The sequence below is a fragment of the Camelus bactrianus genome, chromosome 5 (assembly GCF_048773025.1).
Source record: "Camelus bactrianus isolate YW-2024 breed Bactrian camel chromosome 5, ASM4877302v1, whole genome shotgun sequence".
NCBI classification, from domain to species: domain Eukaryota; kingdom Metazoa; phylum Chordata; class Mammalia; order Artiodactyla; family Camelidae; genus Camelus; species Camelus bactrianus.
The window spans coordinates 50,138,550-50,158,672 of NC_133543.1; the positions used below are offsets into that span (position 1 = coordinate 50,138,550).

At 40.7% G+C, this 20,123-nt stretch overlaps 1 protein-coding gene across 5 annotated transcripts in view; it reads left to right on the forward strand.

Moving 5' to 3' along the window:
• B3GALT1 (beta-1,3-galactosyltransferase 1) overlaps positions 1–16,859 on the forward strand; it is a 490,600-nt gene extending 473,741 nt beyond the window's left edge. For 3 of the 5 annotated variants that reach the window (XM_074363835.1, XM_010971412.3, XM_074363836.1), the window contains 2 exons: positions 9,312–9,384; positions 11,912–16,859. In XM_074363835.1, the coding sequence (XP_074219936.1) occupies positions 12,141–13,121 (981 nt within the window). In that variant the 5' untranslated portion in view covers positions 9,312–9,384; positions 11,912–12,140 and the 3' untranslated portion in view covers positions 13,122–16,859. The remainder of the gene's footprint in view (positions 1–9,311; positions 9,385–11,911) is intronic. The other 2 variants (XR_012507014.1, XM_074363837.1) reach the window with 2 other exon arrangements.
• The last annotated feature ends 3,264 nt before the right edge of the window (positions 16,860–20,123 follow it).

The following is a 20,123-nucleotide window of genomic DNA, read 5'->3' on the forward strand; positions in this document are numbered from 1 at the left end:
GTCCCAGCAAATAATAAGTATCGATTAAACAGAAGCTGTTATTTAAAATACCATTTCAAAATAATTACTTAAAGTGATAAACTTAAAAAAGGTTTTTTGGGGGTGGGAGAGTAATTATGTTTATTTCTTTATCTATTTTTAATGGAGGTACTGGGGGTTGAACCCAGGACATTGTTCGTGCTGAGCACGTGCTCCACCACTGAGCTGTTACCCTCCCCACCCTTAAAGTGATAATCTTAATTTAACAAATCTTAATAATGATGTGTCATGATACTCTACACAGTCATGAAAATGGTTATAGTTTTGGCTGAAGAAATATAATGTAGAGAGGCAAGAGAGATTTTCTTTTCCTCTAATTTCTGAACCATTCATAGAGTTCCATTTATTTAAAAAAAAAAAAAGACTATTTCCTTTCACAATTGACCTGTTTCCAATTATACTTAGAGACCTTTCCTAAATTCTACTTTCACAAAACTTTCAAACTGATGGGTTTTCAAATTATATAATAAGGGAAAAGCAAAGCAGATATCTTGAAATCTCTTAGAAAAATCACCTGTACCATCTGTCTGTGAGTTACTGGGGAAAAAAATGAGTATTAAAATGCAGTCTTTAAACAAAAAATAGCCTCAGAATTTCATGGAAAGTCATCTCTAATGGGCCAAGTGAAAACATGCTTTGAATGAGACTCTAAAACATTTTAACAGTCTCAGAAACAGCCCGACATCTCGAATGTAATAAAAAGTGAAACCTCTCATGTATGTAGGGGAACAAAAAGCACAGAACCATTTTTTATGTTTTGTTGTCATTAGCAAAACCTGTCCTAATGCCTGTTGAGTTTGTCTAGGATACAAACTTCCCTGTGTAAGAACTTGGACTCGAAGCCTTGTGTTCTGAAATATATTGTAGACAAGTGGCGGTGGGGGGAGAACAAAAAGCAGAAGGCAGGCACATGCCTCCCTGCTTTGGTACCAGTTTACACTGACACTTATCAGAGAGAGAACAGTGCTGAAAGTGGGAAGAGACGGAAGGCTCATCGGTGCCTGTTTCCCCTTTCTGGTGAGCACTGTTGGAAAGCTGACAGCAAAAGCCGTTTCTCAAAAGAATGAGCTCCCCATGCAGATGAGACTGGAGGGAGGGCTGAGTGCTGGTTTAGAGAATGTCAAGGGCAGACAGAGGAGGAGTGATGAGAAGGAAACACAAAGGACCACCAGAAAGGTGAGCAGAGAAGTGAGAGTGCAGTAGGAAGGAAGCCTAGGCAAGAGGAGAAAGAACAGAGGGACCGAGTGTGTCGAAGGCAGCTGAGAGCAGGGAGGGCATGGCGAGGCACGTGGATACCCTGCGAGAGTTAACTGGGTGAGGAGATGGAGAAAAAGAGGAGCGAGCGCTCACCTGGGGGCGCTGGATATGAAATGAAGAAGACTACGATGATGCTAATTGAAAGTGACGGCAGGGTCAAGGGAAGGTTTTATTGTTATTCTTGTCATTTTTCTGAGCAAAAGCAGATAAGCGCTTCTGAAGACAAAAGAGGAGCCAGTGGGAATAGAGAGGCGGAAACCACCAGATCTGGAAGAGCCCTAATCAAGTGGGTTGAGGAAACATGGACTAGTGACAGGATTCCTGATCAGTGAGGATTGATGCAATTTTTAAATTAAGAGAGAGGTTTTTTTGGCGGGGGGCGGGGGGGTCCAAAGAGGTTTCACGGCAGAGCTACAACTTGAACCTTTTTCTGTTGATTGTCAGTCTTGTGCTTTGTGTAGAAGACAAATTAGCCTAGTCTCTTTAATAATGAGACTTCCTCCTACAATATTTAAAGGCACAGGAGTAAGAAGACAGATGATGGGCAACAGTGGGGGATTTATGCAGTGGAGAGAGACTGGAGAAGGGACACATGAATGAGAATTGAACCCAGAGCCCGTGGGAGAGATTAGTGTTGGAATCCCTGCCTGCAGAACCCAAGCTAGAGGAGTCCGCTGTAGCCTCAAACAGACTTGAGAGCTATGTAAGGTTGGTTGTGGTGAAGGGTTCAAGGCACAGTAGGAAGAAAATCGGCAGGCTGGGAGTCTGACTGTTGGGGAAATTCAAATCTTTAGTGAAAAGGAAGTTGTAAACAGAAGCAAATGTGTAGAAATAGAAATCCCAGGCATAAAGTAGTGTCTAGTGAGGGTGAAGCTGGGGGCTGGACAGCGAAGAACCAACACAGTTGATTGAGAATGAGAATGAAACCAACAGCAGCACTTCCATCGGACTGGCCAGTGGGTACTAATTTAAGAAAATTATATGCAAAACCACAGATTTCAGAAACAAAAGGGCATGATTAAAAAGCTACTCTGCCTACCCAAACTCTCCTTATCACCCAGGCTTTTCTTGGGGTGCATTTCTAGAACAGTTTATAAAGCTGATTCTAATGGTGAAAACTGGTGAGTCTCTTAGTTAAGTGTTGAAGTGATGATATACTTTGTCATATTACGTCTCGGATAGGTTCTATTAAAAGCCCTGACAAGCCTATGAAGAAAAATAGGATGAATCTTGAATTGACTTTGTCTTAAGCATCTATAAAAGAACCATGGTGTAGCCATTTCAGGCTATCTTAGTGTACACAGAATGTTAATTATGGCTGTGTAAATGCTACTCAAAGGGCTATTTAAATCTGGTAGTTTTTTTATATTCTTAAGTCATATTTGAGAAAATTTTAATTCTACATCATATTAGTGCTAACACTACTACTCACAATGACATTTCCTCTGACTTGTGTAAACCACCCCCCCTTTTTTTTTAACAAAAGTATAAGACCTTTTTATATACGCATCATAAACTGACATTGAAACTTCTTATGAAAATAGTCTTTCCCCTCTTGGGAGCAACAGCCAAGTAAGAAAACAGCTTTTGCACTAAATACTCAAGATGCGTTGACTGATTGTGGCTCTTGAAACATTTTATAGGTGATTCTCTCTGGATTTGTCTTTATCATGTTTATATTAATAATGATAACACTTTTAATTCATGTAGCAGTGTTCCACTTACAAATTATTTCCAAATAATTTTTGAAATTTGATCCTTATACTGATCCTGCATAGTACGTCCAGATGTTATCATTCTCGTTTTATAGAGTAGAGAACAAGGCAGAGAGATGCACTGAGTTCAGGACCAATGACCTAAAATCTGGAAGTTGAATCCAGTTCGTCCAGTGCTGTAAGATTGCCTGCCTATAGAATAATTTCTATTGACAGCATGTACATGAAATTATCTTTGGCTATTATATATTCCAATAAAATGATATTGCATAAAGGGGCATTCGAGTTAGAAAAAGGGGCAAAAAGGAAAATAAAAATTGCAAATTTTATCCATATGTTATCAGTTGCTGCATGGTACCTTTATCATTCTTTGAAATATGACCTAAAATAATATTACCTCTCTGTGATGACCTGTCTAAGAAATCTCTCTCCTTAGACTTGGTAAATTTTAGATAGTAAATACACTACCATCTTTCTGGTTTCTAAAAATGTCCATTTTTATATCAGCTTGCCCCCAGATAGTGAGCAAAGTGAAAACTCTTTTTGGTGTCATAGAGCTCATTGTTTTAAAATTCTCCCAGCTGCTGTTGGCTATGAGGTGAATGTCTTTCCTCGTGTGCTCTTCCATGTCTGTAATAAAACACCCTGGCGTTTCCTATCCCCGTGGAGAAGCCCTACGTGAGGCCTGACCACACTACCAGGCTCCCAGGCTTCTGTGATTAAATAAGTGATTGCTCTGCCCATCTTTAAAAATGTGCCTCGTATAAAACAGTCCAGACAATATCCATCACTGCAAAGGAAGCCAAGCATTTATTTAAAATAATGAGATCCTCATTTTCATTTTTTCCCCAAGAGGATTGTAGCAGTGTTTAAAAATGCCCCGAATTCTAGAACAAGGGCAACACATTGATTTGAAGAAAGCTATAATCTTCCCTTCTAATTTCAAGTGCACTCTTTCTGCAGTGAAATAGAGTGTAGCTTTCAGAATAGCAAGAGCCCTGAGGCCACACCAAGGCATCCTCATCCCAACCACTCCTCTCTCAGGTTGGCCCCATTCTTCTGAATGCTGGGATTTATAAAGACCTTTTCAATAAGTTTCAAGGTGTATTGAACTAAAAGGAGAAAGGTTCCAATAATTTCTTCCAGATTTGGGAGGGAAATGATTTCAACTGCCGAGGCATGACAAAGATTACCTTTTGCTTTCTGCCACTTCCTCGTTGCAAATGATCTGTTGGCTAAGTTCAGTTCTGGGGTCTCTTTGAAAGGATTCATAATTGCATTTTTCAAAGAAACGAATTAGCTCTTTGTCTTTCTGAGGCTGAAGAGTCAGAACACTTGCTTCTACGAGCATTCGGGGATTTCTACTTCTATGGGTACCATGCCTGCCATGTAGGAAGGGGGCTTACTTCAAAGAAAGGCTAGGAGAGAAAGCCAGCCCTCTGTGATTTGGAGAGATAATAAGTCAGCAAGCTGTATAACATAATGGTTTATGAAATTCTGCCTTCAAGGACCATTATCTAGTGTTAATAGTGCTTTATTTCTTCCTCTCCTGTGCTTATTTAGACCGTAATTACAAGAGCGAGGGGAAGGGAGGGGGGTCAGGCATCGAGAGAACGATTCGCCAAATTAATGCAGCCGAGTAGACTCTCGGGCCTTTGGGGCCCGTTTATCAATTAGTTCTGTGGCGGTCTGAGTTCCTGTATTTCCCCAAGGAATGAAGATTCTTTGATTTCACTGATTCACCAGCTCTGAGGAAAGTCATTTGAGATCAAAACATTTTACAGAAAGAATCTCTTTTCCCCTGCTCACTATCCTGATGAGCTGTACCACCAGCTTCTCGTTCATTTCAAGAGCGTCTCAGAAACATTAGTATTTAGACCTCTTTCTCTCATTCTCTCTCCTTCTGAGTTTCTGTCTAATTTTCATTCCTTTCTTTTAACTAGTTAAAAATTGGCTGATGTTTTTCAACTGGCTTATCTTTCTGCACCATGGTTTTAAAGTTACTATGTGGATTTTAATGTTAAAACCATTTTTGTAGTGTCCTGTGGTCTCTGAATATTCAAAATTGGCTCTGGATAATAGAAATGCTGATAATTTGAGGTGACACAGGAGAATTGTCCTGATTCTCTAGAAACCAAGTCAGTATTTCAAGAACTGTTGGCCCCAACCTTTTGGAAGGTTTGCCGGAGCCCCGACATTGCTTTTTAAGTGGGAGAAGGGAGGGTCAAAAGAAAAGTGACCAGAGTGAAGGATTGCTTCAGTGAAATAAACTGTGTCATATTCTTTACATGGTTTAAAAAAAACATCAGCTGAACTAGCTTTTTTAAAATGTAAAAACTGACCAAACTTTGTGTCTATTTCACACTCCTGTTCCATCCTCCTTTGAGTGCTAATTACAAGTTGTTCATCCTTTAAAAGTTAATTTACCAAAACCCTGTTACTTACCTTTTTAAATCAAGAAAATAGAACTGTGTAGAGGAGTGAAGTCTTGTGAAGCAAAGCATTTGATTTTGTTGCTACCCAGGAAGGCAGTTGTTACGGATGGAATTATGTCTTCCCCCCAAAATATGTTGAAGTCCTAGCACCAGTACCCCAGAATGTGACCTTATTTGGAAATAGGGTTTTACAGAGGTAAAGGAGTTTAAATGAGGTCTTTAGGGTAAGCCCAAATATGACTGGTGTCCTTATAAAAAGGGGAAATTTGGACATAGAGACACAGGCAGGGAGAATGAAAAGTAAAGACGAAGGCAGAGATTGGGGTGAGGCATCAATAAACCAGGAGCACCAAAGAGGCCAGCAAACCTCCAGGAGTTAGGAGGGAGGGTGGGACACATTCTCCTTCACAGCCGTCGGGAAAAGCCAACCCTCCAACATCTATTCAGACTTCTAACCTTCAGGATTGTGAGACAATACATTTATGTCAATTAAGCTCCCCGGTTTGTGGTACTTTGTCACAACAGCCCTGGAGAACTAATACAGTAAATAACTTACATCTCAGAAAGCTGAGGGCATTTGCAGGAGTGGACGGAATGGCCACAGCTGAGAAATACAAAGCCAAGAAAATCCAAAAAACCAGGATGGGCAGAAATCAAAAACCAAAAAGATGCCCCTAACAAAGCATTCATCCCAAAAATAAAGGCTCCACACAAAAACTACTAGAGCTGATAAAAGACTTCAGCAAGATAGCAGGATACAAGTTAGCATACAGAAATCAGTGGCATTTCTTTACACTAACAATGAAATATCAGGAAAGGAAAGGAAAGAAATAATCCCTTTTAAAATTGCATCAAAAAATACTTTGGAATAAATCTGACTAAGGAGGTGAAAGACTTATATGCAGAAAACTGTAAAACATTGATTAAGGAAATTAAAGATGACTTAAAAAATGGAAAGCTATCCCATACTCTTTGATTGGAAGAATTAATATTGTTAAAATAGCCATACTACCCAAAGCCATCTACAGATTTAATGCAATCCCTATCAAATTACCCAGGGCATTTTTCATAGAACCAGAACAAATAATCCTAAAATTTGTATGGAATCACAAAAGACCCAGAATTGCCAAAGCATTACTGAAGAAAAAGAACAAAGCTGGAGGAATAACCCTCCCAGACTTCAGACAATACTACAGAGCTACAGTTATCAAAACAACATGATATTGGCACAAAAACAGACACATGAACCAAAGAGCCAAGAGAAGGAAGAGAAGGAACTAAAATTTAGGAAAAGACTTAAGGACTGAACCACAGATAGCTAAATGTTCTATTCTCAGCTCAAATATCACCTCCTCAGAGTGTGACCGATTTATCTAAAGTAGCCCCCTCCCCCTCCCACTGCTATTCAGGCTCTAGCCCATTGTTCCACTTTATTTACATCACAGCACTTACCTCTGCCTGAGAGTCTCTGTGCACTCATTTATCATGTGTTTAATTTCTGCCTCCATCTACTAGAAAGTAAGCACCCAGCCCCATCTGTCTTACTGGCTTGGAGGAGTGCCTGGCATCAACCGGTGTTCAGTGCATCTCTGATGAACAAATGAAGTGAGATACTATATTCCTTGAGACACCAGAGAGTGGCAGCAGGCCATTTTCTGGGGCTCCTGCAGCCTTGCCCTTGGGTGTGGGGCAGCTGGAATAATTGAGCCAACTCAGTGGCAGCTGAGGCTTAGGAGATCAGTGTTGACTTGTGCCTGCCTGAACCATAATGGAGAAGGATATGAACTTGGCACCCAAACTATGCACAGGTTACCCAAGGGACACAACCCACTTGCTCCTAGGACTGACCTCTGGCCATACAATGGGCCTTTTTGCAAATTCAGGGGCTTTTTAATAAAATAATAAATTCCTCAAAGTAATAGACAATCTACCATACGATTTCTAGGAGAAACATATGCTTTTTAAATTGAAAATTCTACCCCCTTAACTTCTTGAAATGTGAGGGTGGGTGGTTACTGAAGGATTCTGTGGATGAAGTAATCTGCAATACAGTTAAGACCCCTGGTTGCAGGGGAGTCTTTCAAACGTTCTCCTTGAACGTTTCAGTGTCGAGAGATTTGTATTTAATAGATGACAAGTTAATGTGTCATCAGTGTCTGTGGTTGTGGTAAGGCTGCCAAAAGGAATAACAAACGTTATATGTGCAACTTTCTATTTTACTGATACATTAACGTGTCTATTAAAGAGGGTTTTTTTTTTTTTCAGTGTTGTAAAACTGAAAGAAACCCCTGCAGGATGCTGCTTTGTGACACTCAGATCCTTCCCCCGAACTTTTCAGCCCACCAATTTTCCTAGCTTTTCAGTGGACCTTTCTTTGGCTTTGAGTTTTCCAGGAAGAAAATAGAATTCTCTAGCAGGACAATATGAACAGTGTAGTCACTAAACCAAAAAACTGACAGCAATGCTATGTATTTAGAAGAGTCGATCGATACGTGTGTCTGGATCCTAAATCACGAACTGATGAACTGACATAACCCCCTCGTCCCTATTTCAACCTGCTCTTTGTATCCTAATACCATCTGCCCGTATAGCACTCTTTCCCTGGGAACGCAATTAATGGTGATCATTAATACCTATAATATGTATTTAGAAATAAAGCAGGTGCTATTTTTGCCTTTATTTGATACCTAGGGCTACTGAGGCACAGAAAGAACACAGCAAGTTAAGATTACTCAAAGAGTAAAACATGGACATCTGGCACTTTACCAACCGCTTCATCCAACATACAAGAAATTACACTGTAGAGTTAAATGCACCAGGCTACTCTGTCCTGTCCTTACTTGTAGTACATTTCTGGTCCAGAGGCATATTTTTGTGCTTGTTTAGCCACCAAAAAAGAGAAACCTGTTTGGTTGTGAGCAAAAAGGACATTTTTTAGCATCCCTTACTAGAGGTCCTCATTATCTTTGGCTGTTCTTCAGATTCTAGGCTGGTTCCTTTCCCCATTTTATATCCTACCTTTTTATTGTGATAACTTGCATTTACTAGTGACCAAGATATAACACTGTGCCTACTTTTGTTCTTGTCTCAAAAAAAAAACAATAAATAGAAAGAGTGATTCTTTCTCTGTGTGTGTGTGTGTGTGTGTGTGTGTGTGTGTGTGTGTGTGTGTGTGTATTGTGTCTGTGTGTCTGTGTTGCAGGACTTCAGGGCACGGGAACTGCAAAGTGTTTCTGAACCTCTTCAGCAGTTGCAGCTCCCCCCCTCCCCCCTGCCACCCAGCATCTTGAAACTTTAATGGGCTCTTTGCAAATCATCATTTTTTCATGATAAAGGATCCCCACAGAATTGGTGTAGTGTGGTGCATAGCAAAGCAGAATGAACTAGAAAAAATTCAAGCAATGGACGTACATCTAAGAAAACAGACCCCTGGGTCACTGGGAAAATAGCAGCCTGAGACGCTCCCTTCCACCCTGGGCTTTCCCATGCAAGCTTTTGCCTGTTGTCCTACCATTAGGCCTCGGGGAGCTCCGGGGGCCCACTTCCCTAGTCACTCCCCTGTCCTGTGGTCTTGAACTTAGTATCTCTGAATTTCCGTTCTCTCACCTGTAAAATGGAGAAAATACCTCTTGTAACACTATGAGGGACAAAGCTCTATAAAATTCATGGCAGAGAACACAGCACGTAGTGTAATACTTGGTGAACTGTACACGTTTTAAATGAGACCTACAGTAACAGTGGTAAGAAGTATCATGTTGGTTAGCTGTCAAGGCAAGAAGGCTCGTTCTTCTATGAAAAGTGTGTATAAATACATACACCTTATTTATACTCTCACCTGTTTCTCTTATGTTCCCCCCTCTTTTAGCTTTTTTAAAATTCCCCAGGTCCCTGTGTTTATGGAGTCCCTTCTCCGAGAAAATCATACAGAAAGATATCAGGTAAGACCAATTTTCACTTACTTTTCTGGGGCATAGAAATGTGGGAGATAGATGTCCTTAAAAATGAAAGAATGAATTGCTATTGAAATCAACAGACAGGATTGGGGAAGGTAAAATCCTCCTTTACACCCTTTAGATTGCAAAGAGGGGTAACCAGCTACTCAGCTCAGAACAGTTTCTGGGTGCCACTCACCATCTGGCCCCAGCCATCTTGCTAGCCCCAGCCCTCACCACCCCATCGCCTTGTTCTCTTCCTTTAGTTTGTAGTCGAGGCACACAGCAGGCGCTCTCATTTTATGCCTTTGTATATGCTGTTCCTTCTGCCTAGAATGCCTGACCCTTGTCAGATAACGCCTCGATGTCCTTGGAGATTCCACTCAAATAACTTTTTGAACTTTCCATGGCTTCTTCCCCACGGCAGCCTCACTGTTTGGCTCCAGGATGGGATGGAGGAGTGGGATTCACGCGGTCTATGAGAACGGTGCCCTTTGGAGCTGTGCTGTGCACAGTCTGCAGTGCTGTACCTAGTTCTCCCATACCCTGTCCACCGGCCCACCTCTCCTATGTACTACATGAGCCACATGATGGAAAACTGTATGCTACTGTTTAGTCACTTACTTGAAGTCTTTCCTCCTAGACTGTGAGTTCCTTGAGGAGGTGTATGGATTCTATATCTTTTTCCAATACTTGGCACACACCATTGGCCCCTCATTGATAGTCTGATGAGCGATTACAGAAGAGAACTTGACAGTACCCTCTTCCAGGTGATACTTTTGGGGAGTCCCTCAACAGCTCAGTAATAGGTGGTTCACAGTTCAGTAGGAAAGTATGAAAGGTGACCAGTGCTGTGTGATGATAAAGGTAGGCTTATAACAATCAAATACTAGGCCTGGACAATGATGGAGAAAGTTTGGTTTCTGGTACCACCTTGAGACTTACTCACATCCCTTTGGAGTTCAGATGGGGTCAGTGTAGATCCCAAGGGGAGCACCTTCCTAAGCTGTCCATTGCTGATTTCACTCACTTACTGTTTGAAGTTTCAAAGCTTGCTGCACATCACTTCCTTCTTTTTATCAGCTTTAATGCACCTTCAAGCAGAAATTCCCTCCAGAAGGCCACGGATACTGGAGCTTAAATTTAGAGAGTACTTAATATGGGTTGGATGAAGGCCTGACTGTGCCCAGAGTCATGCTGCTTGAAGCCATTCTAATACGCATTTACTTAGGACCATGACTACGCTGAGTTATTTATTGCTGGTCTCATATGGATCATACATTCACAGTCAGCTCTTGGCCTAGTCAAGATGATGTGTGTTATCTCTGCTGTTACTCATCATGTCTTTTCATTTCATTATGACTGTTACACTTGGAGCCTGATTTTCGAGCTATAATCCCAGTTGCAGTCTTTCAACACTGTGTGTACATTTAAGCACATCGTTGTCTTCAAGAGCAGACTTTGTTGAAATTGATACCCATTATCTGCTACCTCTGTCTTCCAAGACTACCTAACCACGTTTTGATCTAACTAGGAAGGAAGAGAGAATTTTTTACATGAATGGCTCTTGTAACCTGGCAAAACCATGCCAGTTTTTTTAACTGGCATGACAGCAGCTGAAGTTCTAGAAAGGATTAGGATTGTGAAGGACAGCTTTTTAATATGAACACCAGTGAAAGGGCTCTGTCATGTCTCCGTTGGATTTGTGGCCCCCAAGCTCAATTGTCTCTCCTTTATACTCCTGCTGTGTTTATAGGCAAATGTAACTAAGTAAAAGGAATTAAAAGTGAACAGTAAAATTTCATCAAGGGAACATAAGGGTGAATTGTTGAAAACCGCAAAAAGCAATACCATTTAGGTCAGCTCCAAAATGAATGCTGTCGGCTGTCTGAAGGACACTGGGGCCGAGGTCTCCATGCGTGAGGGCTAAGGATATTCTATACGAAGAGTCATAGAAAACTGATAATTAGGAACTAACAACTGTGAGAGCCAAAGTAAGGGGAGAGTGAGGAAAAGGTGGGAATTACTTCTAAGTCAGAGCCAAGGGAGACCACTTCAGTGAAGATTTCCAGTGGTGATCGACACAGTTCCCAGTACGGGGCTAGAGAAAGCAAGGAGAGGTGGGGGCTGATTAGATCATCAGAGCCAAGCAAACAAAACCTTAGACTCGGGAAAAACGGAAGATATGTGGCTGTGAGACTCTACTGGTTGAAAGAGGACTTTAGAGTCGGAAAATATTCAACTGCAAAGAAGGCCTCTTGTGAAGAGGGGGAGCTTTTTTAAAATGACAGATACTCAGTTTACTTCGTGTTCATCTAGAGCTTACAGTCCACGTGTTAATTGGGTAGGAATATCCACAAACAACGTCTGTCAAGGGAAGAAAAGGTAGGAGGGTTGTATCGGGGAGATTTCAGTACTGATGGAAATGAATGTTTATTTTAATCAGCTTGGGTAATTTCTCTGACCCTTGTGTTTATTTGAGGATGCAAAGTGACTAAATCTGAACGACAACTGTACTTTATTGATTTTGCAGAGTTAAGTGGAAGATTTATGAGGCACGGGAACTTCCATCAGGTTTGGGAGAAAGTAGAGTCAATGCAGAGATGCCAGACGGCTACTGAGCCCCATGGACAGTCCCACCCTCACACTTCTCCATCAAACTTTAAGCTTTACTAGTAATATGCTGCCTTTGCAAAATGAAAAGAAACTAATGCCAAGAAGGCATATTCTTCAATATTGGGAATAGACGTGCTCTCAAGACAATGGCTTCCAAGGTCTCCTGTTTGTATGTTTTGACAGTTGTGTGCTGGGCTAGTGCTCTCTGGTACTTGAGTGTAACTCGCCCTACTTCTTCCTACACTGGCTCCAAGCCGTTCAGCCATCTGACCGTGGCCAGGAAAAACTTCACCTTTGGCAACATAAGAACTCGACCTATAAACCCACATTCTTTTGAATTTCTTATAAACGAGCCCAACAAATGTGAGAAAAGCATTCCTTTCCTTGTTATCCTCATCAGCACCACCCATAAAGAATTTGATGCCCGCCAAGCGATCCGAGAGACGTGGGGGGATGAGAACAACTTTAAAGGGATCAAGATAGCCACGCTCTTCCTCCTGGGCAAGAATGCTGACCCTGTTCTCAATCAGATGGTGGAACAAGAGAGCCAGATCTTTCACGACATCATCGTGGAGGACTTCATTGATTCCTACCATAACCTTACCCTCAAAACATTAATGGGGATGAGATGGGTGGCCACTTTTTGTTCAAAAGCCAAGTATGTCATGAAAACAGACAGTGACATTTTTGTAAACATGGACAACCTGATTTATAAACTGCTAAAACCCTCCACCAAACCAAGACGGAGGTATTTTACTGGCTACGTCATCAACGGAGGGCCAATCCGGGACGTCCGCAGTAAGTGGTATATGCCCAGGGATTTGTACCCGGACAGTAACTACCCACCGTTCTGCTCGGGGACCGGCTATATCTTCTCAGCTGATGTGGCTGAGCTCATTTACAAGACCTCACTCCACACAAGGCTGCTCCACCTAGAAGATGTATACGTGGGACTGTGTCTTCGCAAGCTGGGCATACATCCTTTCCAGAACAGTGGCTTCAATCACTGGAAAATGGCCTACAGTTTGTGTAGGTACCGCCGAGTTATCACCGTGCATCAGATCTCACCAGAAGAAATGCACAGAATCTGGAATGACATGTCAAGCAAGAAACATCTCAGATGTTAGGATTTTTACTGGTGTAAATACATTTCTTTTCTTTTTTAAGAAATGAGGCCTAGGGTGTAGGTGTTTTACAGGTGTCACCAGGGGAAGTGAACTGGTGAAGGGGTTTTGTAAAAAGTGCTTTTCTTCCCACTGCTAGTTCCTTTCTTGGATTACCAATCTACAAATGTTAAGCTCTGGTCAGAGAAATAATACATGAGTTAAAAGGGCCAGATTTCATTCTCAGGTCCTAAGGTATTGCATTTATCTCAAAAAGCAACTTCCTAACAACCACTACAATTTACATACTGTACATCTGAGATCAAAAATCTGGTTCTGGGAAACTGGCACTCACGGTAATGTCTTCATATCATCTCTGCAAAAGGAAATAAATAAGTAAATAACACTTTTTAAAAAATAATTCAGACATAATGCACAGTCAGGGAGACACACTGGATGTGATTATTAATATTGTGTGTGCTGTTTCATTGAATTTTTACCTGTATTACCATGGAATGTATACAGTATTTGTAGTTCCATCAAGAAATGAACTTAGTGCTGGCAGGAAGGCTGCAGTTAAATAAATGGGAATTTAAACTTGAGAATCAAATCTTCTCTATGTTCGGAAGACAACTCTGCTTGCTCATCCAAGAATTAAACCTAGTCAGCGGGTGGAATGTATATAAAATGCTACTTAACAAAATAAACAGGAGATTTTTTTTTTTTTTGGCTCTTTCAGAACAAACATAACCCGGTGCCTCCAAGGAGACTGCCAAACGTAATCTCACCTGCTTTCCCTCCATACCATGTTGCTAAACACATTGGAAAGTTTCTGGCTCAAGCAGGCACATGTGTAGAAGTAAGTTGATAGGAGGCCAAAAGAACAATAAATACCATGGAGAAAATACAAATTTATACATGCATTATAATTAACACAAACTCAGCACTGGCGTAAGGTGCACCTTCTGTACATTTGCAAAGCACGTGAGAAAATATTTTAATGGGTAGCAATGTTATTGAAGGATTTAGCCCTACTTGTTGATAGATATAATCTCTCCAACATCCAAAACAGCCAAGTATCTCTAACAGTGATGCTGTTCGGGGGTGTTCTGGAAGCTCTGTGATTGAGGTTTACGGAAAGGAAGGATGGATAAGTTTGGGTTCACATTCTTGATGCCATCCCATGGGTCACGTGAGCAGGCATCCTCACCTGGCTGTGCTTCACTCTGCTCACTTATAAAAAGGTTGGGAAAAACACCTACCTCACAGGTGCTGTGAGAGCAAATCGCATTTGCTAAGTATTTTGAGATCCTTAGTTTCAAAGGTGCTACGTAATGCAACGTATCCTGCATTATGCTAAATGCTAAAATAATCGCATAATCACAGTGATGGCCACTAGGAGTAGTAACACCATCTTAATGTAAAATCGGCCAAAATAAAGATCAGATATGAATTATTAGTGCACCTGATTCTTCTAAGATTTTGACTTTTCCTTGAGTATGCTGGGTATTTGGGTAGGCTTCAATTTCTCTGTCATTTCTTCTGGTTTCAACGAGTCAGTTATTACTTCAGTGCATTGCCTTGCTATCCCAGGGTGCTGAAAGGGAAAGCAGCTGCCTTTCTTTGGGGAGGAGCCTCTGGCTGGGGGTCCATTGCAGTCACTGAAGCACATGCTTTGCAAAATGTATCACATCAACTTAGATCTCAGGAAACATTTGATCTGAATTCTCAGTAAGAGCTTTGAGGACTGGTAGAACTAGTCTGCCTCTAGCAGAAGACTAGACACTTGGCTAAGCCCTACACCACACATTTCTACTATTCATTATAAAACTTCTGTTTCTTTTCATTCAAAGAAAACTCCACAACTGAAAAAGCATACTCTTTTTTTTAACCTGACTTTTGCAAGCTCCCCTAGCAGTTGATAGCAAACATGCAGACCAAATGTACAAATGGAAGTCATGGTTTATTTCTTGAAAACACTGGATGTCTTCTCTCCAGCCCAAGAGAACCCAATAGGAGACAGGCCTTCCTGTCCCTTAACTCATCTTCATCTCAAGTCAGCAGGACTGCTGGGTTTGATTAGAAAACAGCATTAGGTAGCCCGGGGAGAGAAGGATCCGCACAAGGCGAGCCACCCTCCAACCCCCAACCCTCAACTGCTGTGAGTCCCAATCACTGGGAAAGTCTCATGACTTTGAACTTGGTTCGCCCGTCAAGCGTGTAGTTGAATCAAGCCTCAGTCTCATACCAACATCTTGCATTTACCTTATGCTCAGTCAAGGCACCTTCAGTGTCGAGGAATTGCACATTATTAGCATTGTATGTGTACATCTGTGAATTATTTTATGTGTGTGTGTGAGTACATTATGAATAGAGCCCTAATCTTTAAAAGGAGCAAAAATCAGAAAATCATGTCTTAAAGGACTGTTTCCTAACTTTTTTATGCTAAGTAGTACCCGCGTGATGAACATGTAAATATTCATTGAAGACCATGTGTATATATTTTAAAGGCACTTTTTTTTCTCCTCAGCTGTACGTATAGCTAGAATCTGCTTGCTATGGACATTTTTCTTCTGCATGGAGCTTGGTGAGACAAAGCCATTTGTCCTGTGTTTCAATAGCCTAAAGCATGTTTACCCTTTGTTTTTGGAATGTTCCAGAAATGGTTAAGTCAAGTAATCAGGAAAAAGCTCTAATTTTCTACTGTTGTTAGTTTTATGACACTGGCCAAATGATGGTTTCAATTCTTTGTGAAGCTATTTTTTAATTTATGATCAATTTCTTTGACATAAAATGGTGTTTCACACAGCATTGTACCAGAAGTCATTCAGACAGTGTCTACAAAAACCTTCTGACTGTCCCCCCACCTGTTTTTTCTTCATTTTGCATTGGATAACAAAAAGTATTAATAACTCATGTCTCTACTCTTAAATTTCCATTTAAAATTTTATTTTTGGAAAAAAAACTTTTGATCTTTGGTGGCTAGTTTGTGTGGCTTTGTGTCTTCTGATATTGGAGCAAATGCAGGTTTCAATATATATTATTGTATTTTTAAATAACCAGAATCAAAAAGTGAAGATCATTTTCAATTTGGAATAAATTCAGAAGAACAAAACCCCTTTGCATGATATGATGTGGGGAGAAGAAACTCTTTACAGAGAAGCTAAGGAAGGAGTTTTTTCAATCAAATCTCTTCTATCAAAAGACAATGGAATATTTACATAAAGCATCTGGGATTCATTTTCTATCTTTCCTAATAAGTGGGTTTAGTGGGGGAATTGATTATGTCATTTCTTCTGTAAAGGTGAAGACAGTTTTTTATAAGCAACAAAGTACTTGTGAATGAAAGAAGTAATTTACTAGAAACGCTTGTGGATGATAATTGACATTTAGGTATATCATTATATATGAATGATTGTATTTATGTATTTATTTGTCAGAATTGTACATACTCTTTCACCAAACGTAATTGTCTGTAAAAGTGCACTCTTCAGGTTTGTAGGACTCCTTAGGGTTACGTGGGTTGCCAATCCAGCTGCTAATCAGAATACTATTTTTTGTATCAATGTTATAAAGCTGAAAAATGACAAATAGATGCAGAAAATGTCTCTACTTTCAGTTTCTTCACCTTCCTCGTGAAATGTAAACTGTTGATTGGAAGCACGATGCTAATGTATAAGCCCATCTGTCATGAGGAAGACTATGGTTCCATAAAGCTGATTTTTTTAAACCTTTGGGACAAATAAACAGAAGGAGAACATATTTTCCACTTTGCTTCTTTTCTGAAAGTGTCTTTGGTGAGAGTTGATCACTGAAATGAGCCGATGTCCTGTCGTATTTTAACCTTCCCTACAACCTCAGTACAGGTGACAGTTCAAATCATTTGGAGCTTGTCCACAAGAGCCCAGGGCAACTTAACAGTCAACTCAGAGATAACTTGGTCTAGTGAACCATGGGCTACTCCAAGAGTTATGAAATTATTATTTCCCTTGCCCCTTGGCGACCTTACGGAAGTCTGTGACCAATTCTATAGGTGGAACATGCCAACAAATTCCAATCCAGAGAGCGTTATACTGATAATGTGCTTGATGCATTAGGACATGTCACATCTAAAGCAAAGCTGTCATTCTTATGTTTCAGCCACAGAGAGCCTTTGGAATATTGCATGCTCTTTTAAAAATTTGATGGGGAACCAGGAAAGTGCTGTTCAGGCGTTCTTCACCTGTAGACGCTGATGCCTGACCTTGCAAGCTAGAGACTAATAGCTGTTTCAGAGACAAAAGTTCCTGATCTAGCTAAATACGTCTTCACTGTTTAACAGAAATCTAACTTGGGATTTTCTGCCCTGTGCCTTGGCGCTCAAAAAGGTGAAGTCTATCGGGTAAGCTGAAATGCGAGCAAATGAAATATGTAGATCTGTATTCAGTGTGACTTTTTAAAAGGACCAGTGTCAAGCACGGTGTTCTAAAAGTATGGCCTCAGACCAGGAGCATCGGTGTCAGGTGAGAATTGGTTAGAAATGCAAATTCTTGGGCCCCACCAGAAACTTGGGGGTGTGGCTCGGCAGTGTATTTAACAAGCTCTTTAGATGATTCTGATGCACCCTAAGGCTGCGAACACTGATGAAGAGCAGGAGCTGGCAAACTGCACTCTGCGTGCGAACCGCATCGAGCCTGCCGCCCACAAGCTGAGAATGGATTGGTGATGAACATTTGCAGTGACTCGAGGATGGGAGACACATTGAACTCCAGTGAAGCAAAATGTTACCCCAACAGGAAGGACTCTGCTTTTCTCATTAGTAGGTATGTATCGCAAAAAAAAAAAATTGTCTCAATTATTATTTTATTATGTTTTAATCCTATCAATACAGGAACTGCCAAAGTTTGTTTCTTGTTATATAAGTACTTTTCTCTATCTTCAAACTTTGCCTCTTGGCCTGCAAACCTTAAAATATTTATTAACTGGTCCTTTACAGGAAAAGTTTGCTGACCTCTGACTTAGAGAAACAAGAAAACATCTGATAAGGGTGCTGCATACGAATTCCTCCAGTTGTAAATGAGCAGTCACATCAGTAAAGCATACTGGAATGGTCTCTGTGCAGCCAGGGAAGTGACAATGGAGTCCTGATCATGAATTGCATTAAAAACCAACAGCTGCATATATTTTAAAAATATTTCCCTTTTCTCGTTCAGAGTGATTTTTTAAAATTGTAAAAGCTTGATTTTAATTGTAACAATTACCCAAAGCTTAATTAATATATTGCTTAAAGATGTGTGGGTACCGGACCTAAGAGGGTGGGTTTCATATAGCTTGATTATCATAATTACAAGCATTCTATTTTCTCATTTACTTAATTGATTGTCATAGCTTTCCAGATGAATTCATGCTGCTGGAAGAGAATTGAATACATTTCTGAGAGGGGGGATAAAACCCAGAAATGGGGCTGTTTAAAAAAGCGAAGTGTCCCAGAATATAACCCATGTGAGCATGAAAAATTGCCCTTGATAATATCTCCTTACCTCTTTGCTGGTTAAAATAGGCATTTTCGTGAGATGAGAGAGAAATGAAAGAAAAAGTGTTATTGATTCAGCTACATCTATAATAACCCTGGCCCCACTGTCTCTTCATCAGAGGTGCCCAGCGCTCAAGAAACATTTTCCATTTAGTTTTCCTTATAGAATCTATTAGTCTGGGACATTATGTCGACTATTTGTTATGCCTTTTGCAATGACCTCAGTCCTCACCTGGAGGGAGCGTGGCATGAGAGGTGATTTATTCTCTCTCTGAGGTTTATTCCAGAACGTTTACTCAGCAGTGGCTGCTTGAAACGGCAGGCTGGGCACACTTACGTGTGGCGGCTTTGTGATGAAGACTGTCTCTCAGCAGAGACAAGGATGACATCATCTAGCATGAGGTGAGGAAAAAGAAAACATGGGAGACCTTCTCCCATTTCAGTGCCTTAAATTTTCAGTGTCCGCCCCTCTGTTTTACCGTTGTCTTTGTTGTTGTTTAACCCAAACAATAGCCCTTATGGGGGAGATGCTGCTCTACCTCAGTTGACAGATTAGGAAACTGAGGCAGCAGAGAATTTTTTTTTTCATTTACAGGGTGAATTCAGGTCCCCTGGCTCTGAAAGTCATGTTCTTAACCAGTACAGCAAGCTGCCTTTTACAGAGTAAGGACATATACACCCACACCCATCCTATGGAACTCAGTGTCATTATTTTAATTTTTAAATTTGTTTTCCAGAGTGGAACTCCCTCCTTTTTTAATAAGTTACGATTTACATGCTTTAAATTCACCCTTTTAAAGTGTAGAGGTCTGTGAGTTTTGACAAATACATACATCCGGGGAACCACCTCCATTGTCAAGATAGAGAACAATTCTAGAATCTCCCCTCCCAAATTCCCTCATGCACCTTTGTAATCAGTCCCCTTCTCCGCCCTCCAGCAATCACTGATCTCTTCCCAAACTTCTGTTTTACATGAGGTTTGCATTTTATTCAGGTAGCCGTCACATACAATGTTTAATGTTAAAAATAGGGCTCTTTGGATAACACATTATGACAACTTAGTATAAAGAAAAGGAAAAACCTGAAAAGGAAGAGAAGAGAAAAAGACAGAAAAAAAAATTTAATAATTAAGCAACATGAAAGCACAGGTAAAAGATGCAAACATTTTTAAATAAGCCACCATTGATTCAAGAATATCCAAATCTAATGAATATTAATCAGAAGACAAGTCACATTCTATAATCCCACTCTGATCCAGCCCACCTCACTAGGAACCTTCAGAGAGCCTCCATCTTTCCGAGCTCACACACACATTTCTGTGGGGTAGAAAGAACGATCTGTAAGTTCAATTATACTCTTTCCCCTCTTGGAAGCCAGGGATTCCCTGGAGAGGCATCCATCACTGGCGAGCTCGTTAAAAAGGCAAGCCCTCTCCGCACTCGGGGATTTGATTTGTCTCAAACCGCACTCAGACGAGCTCCACTTCCGTACCTGCCCAGGCTTCCTTCCTATTG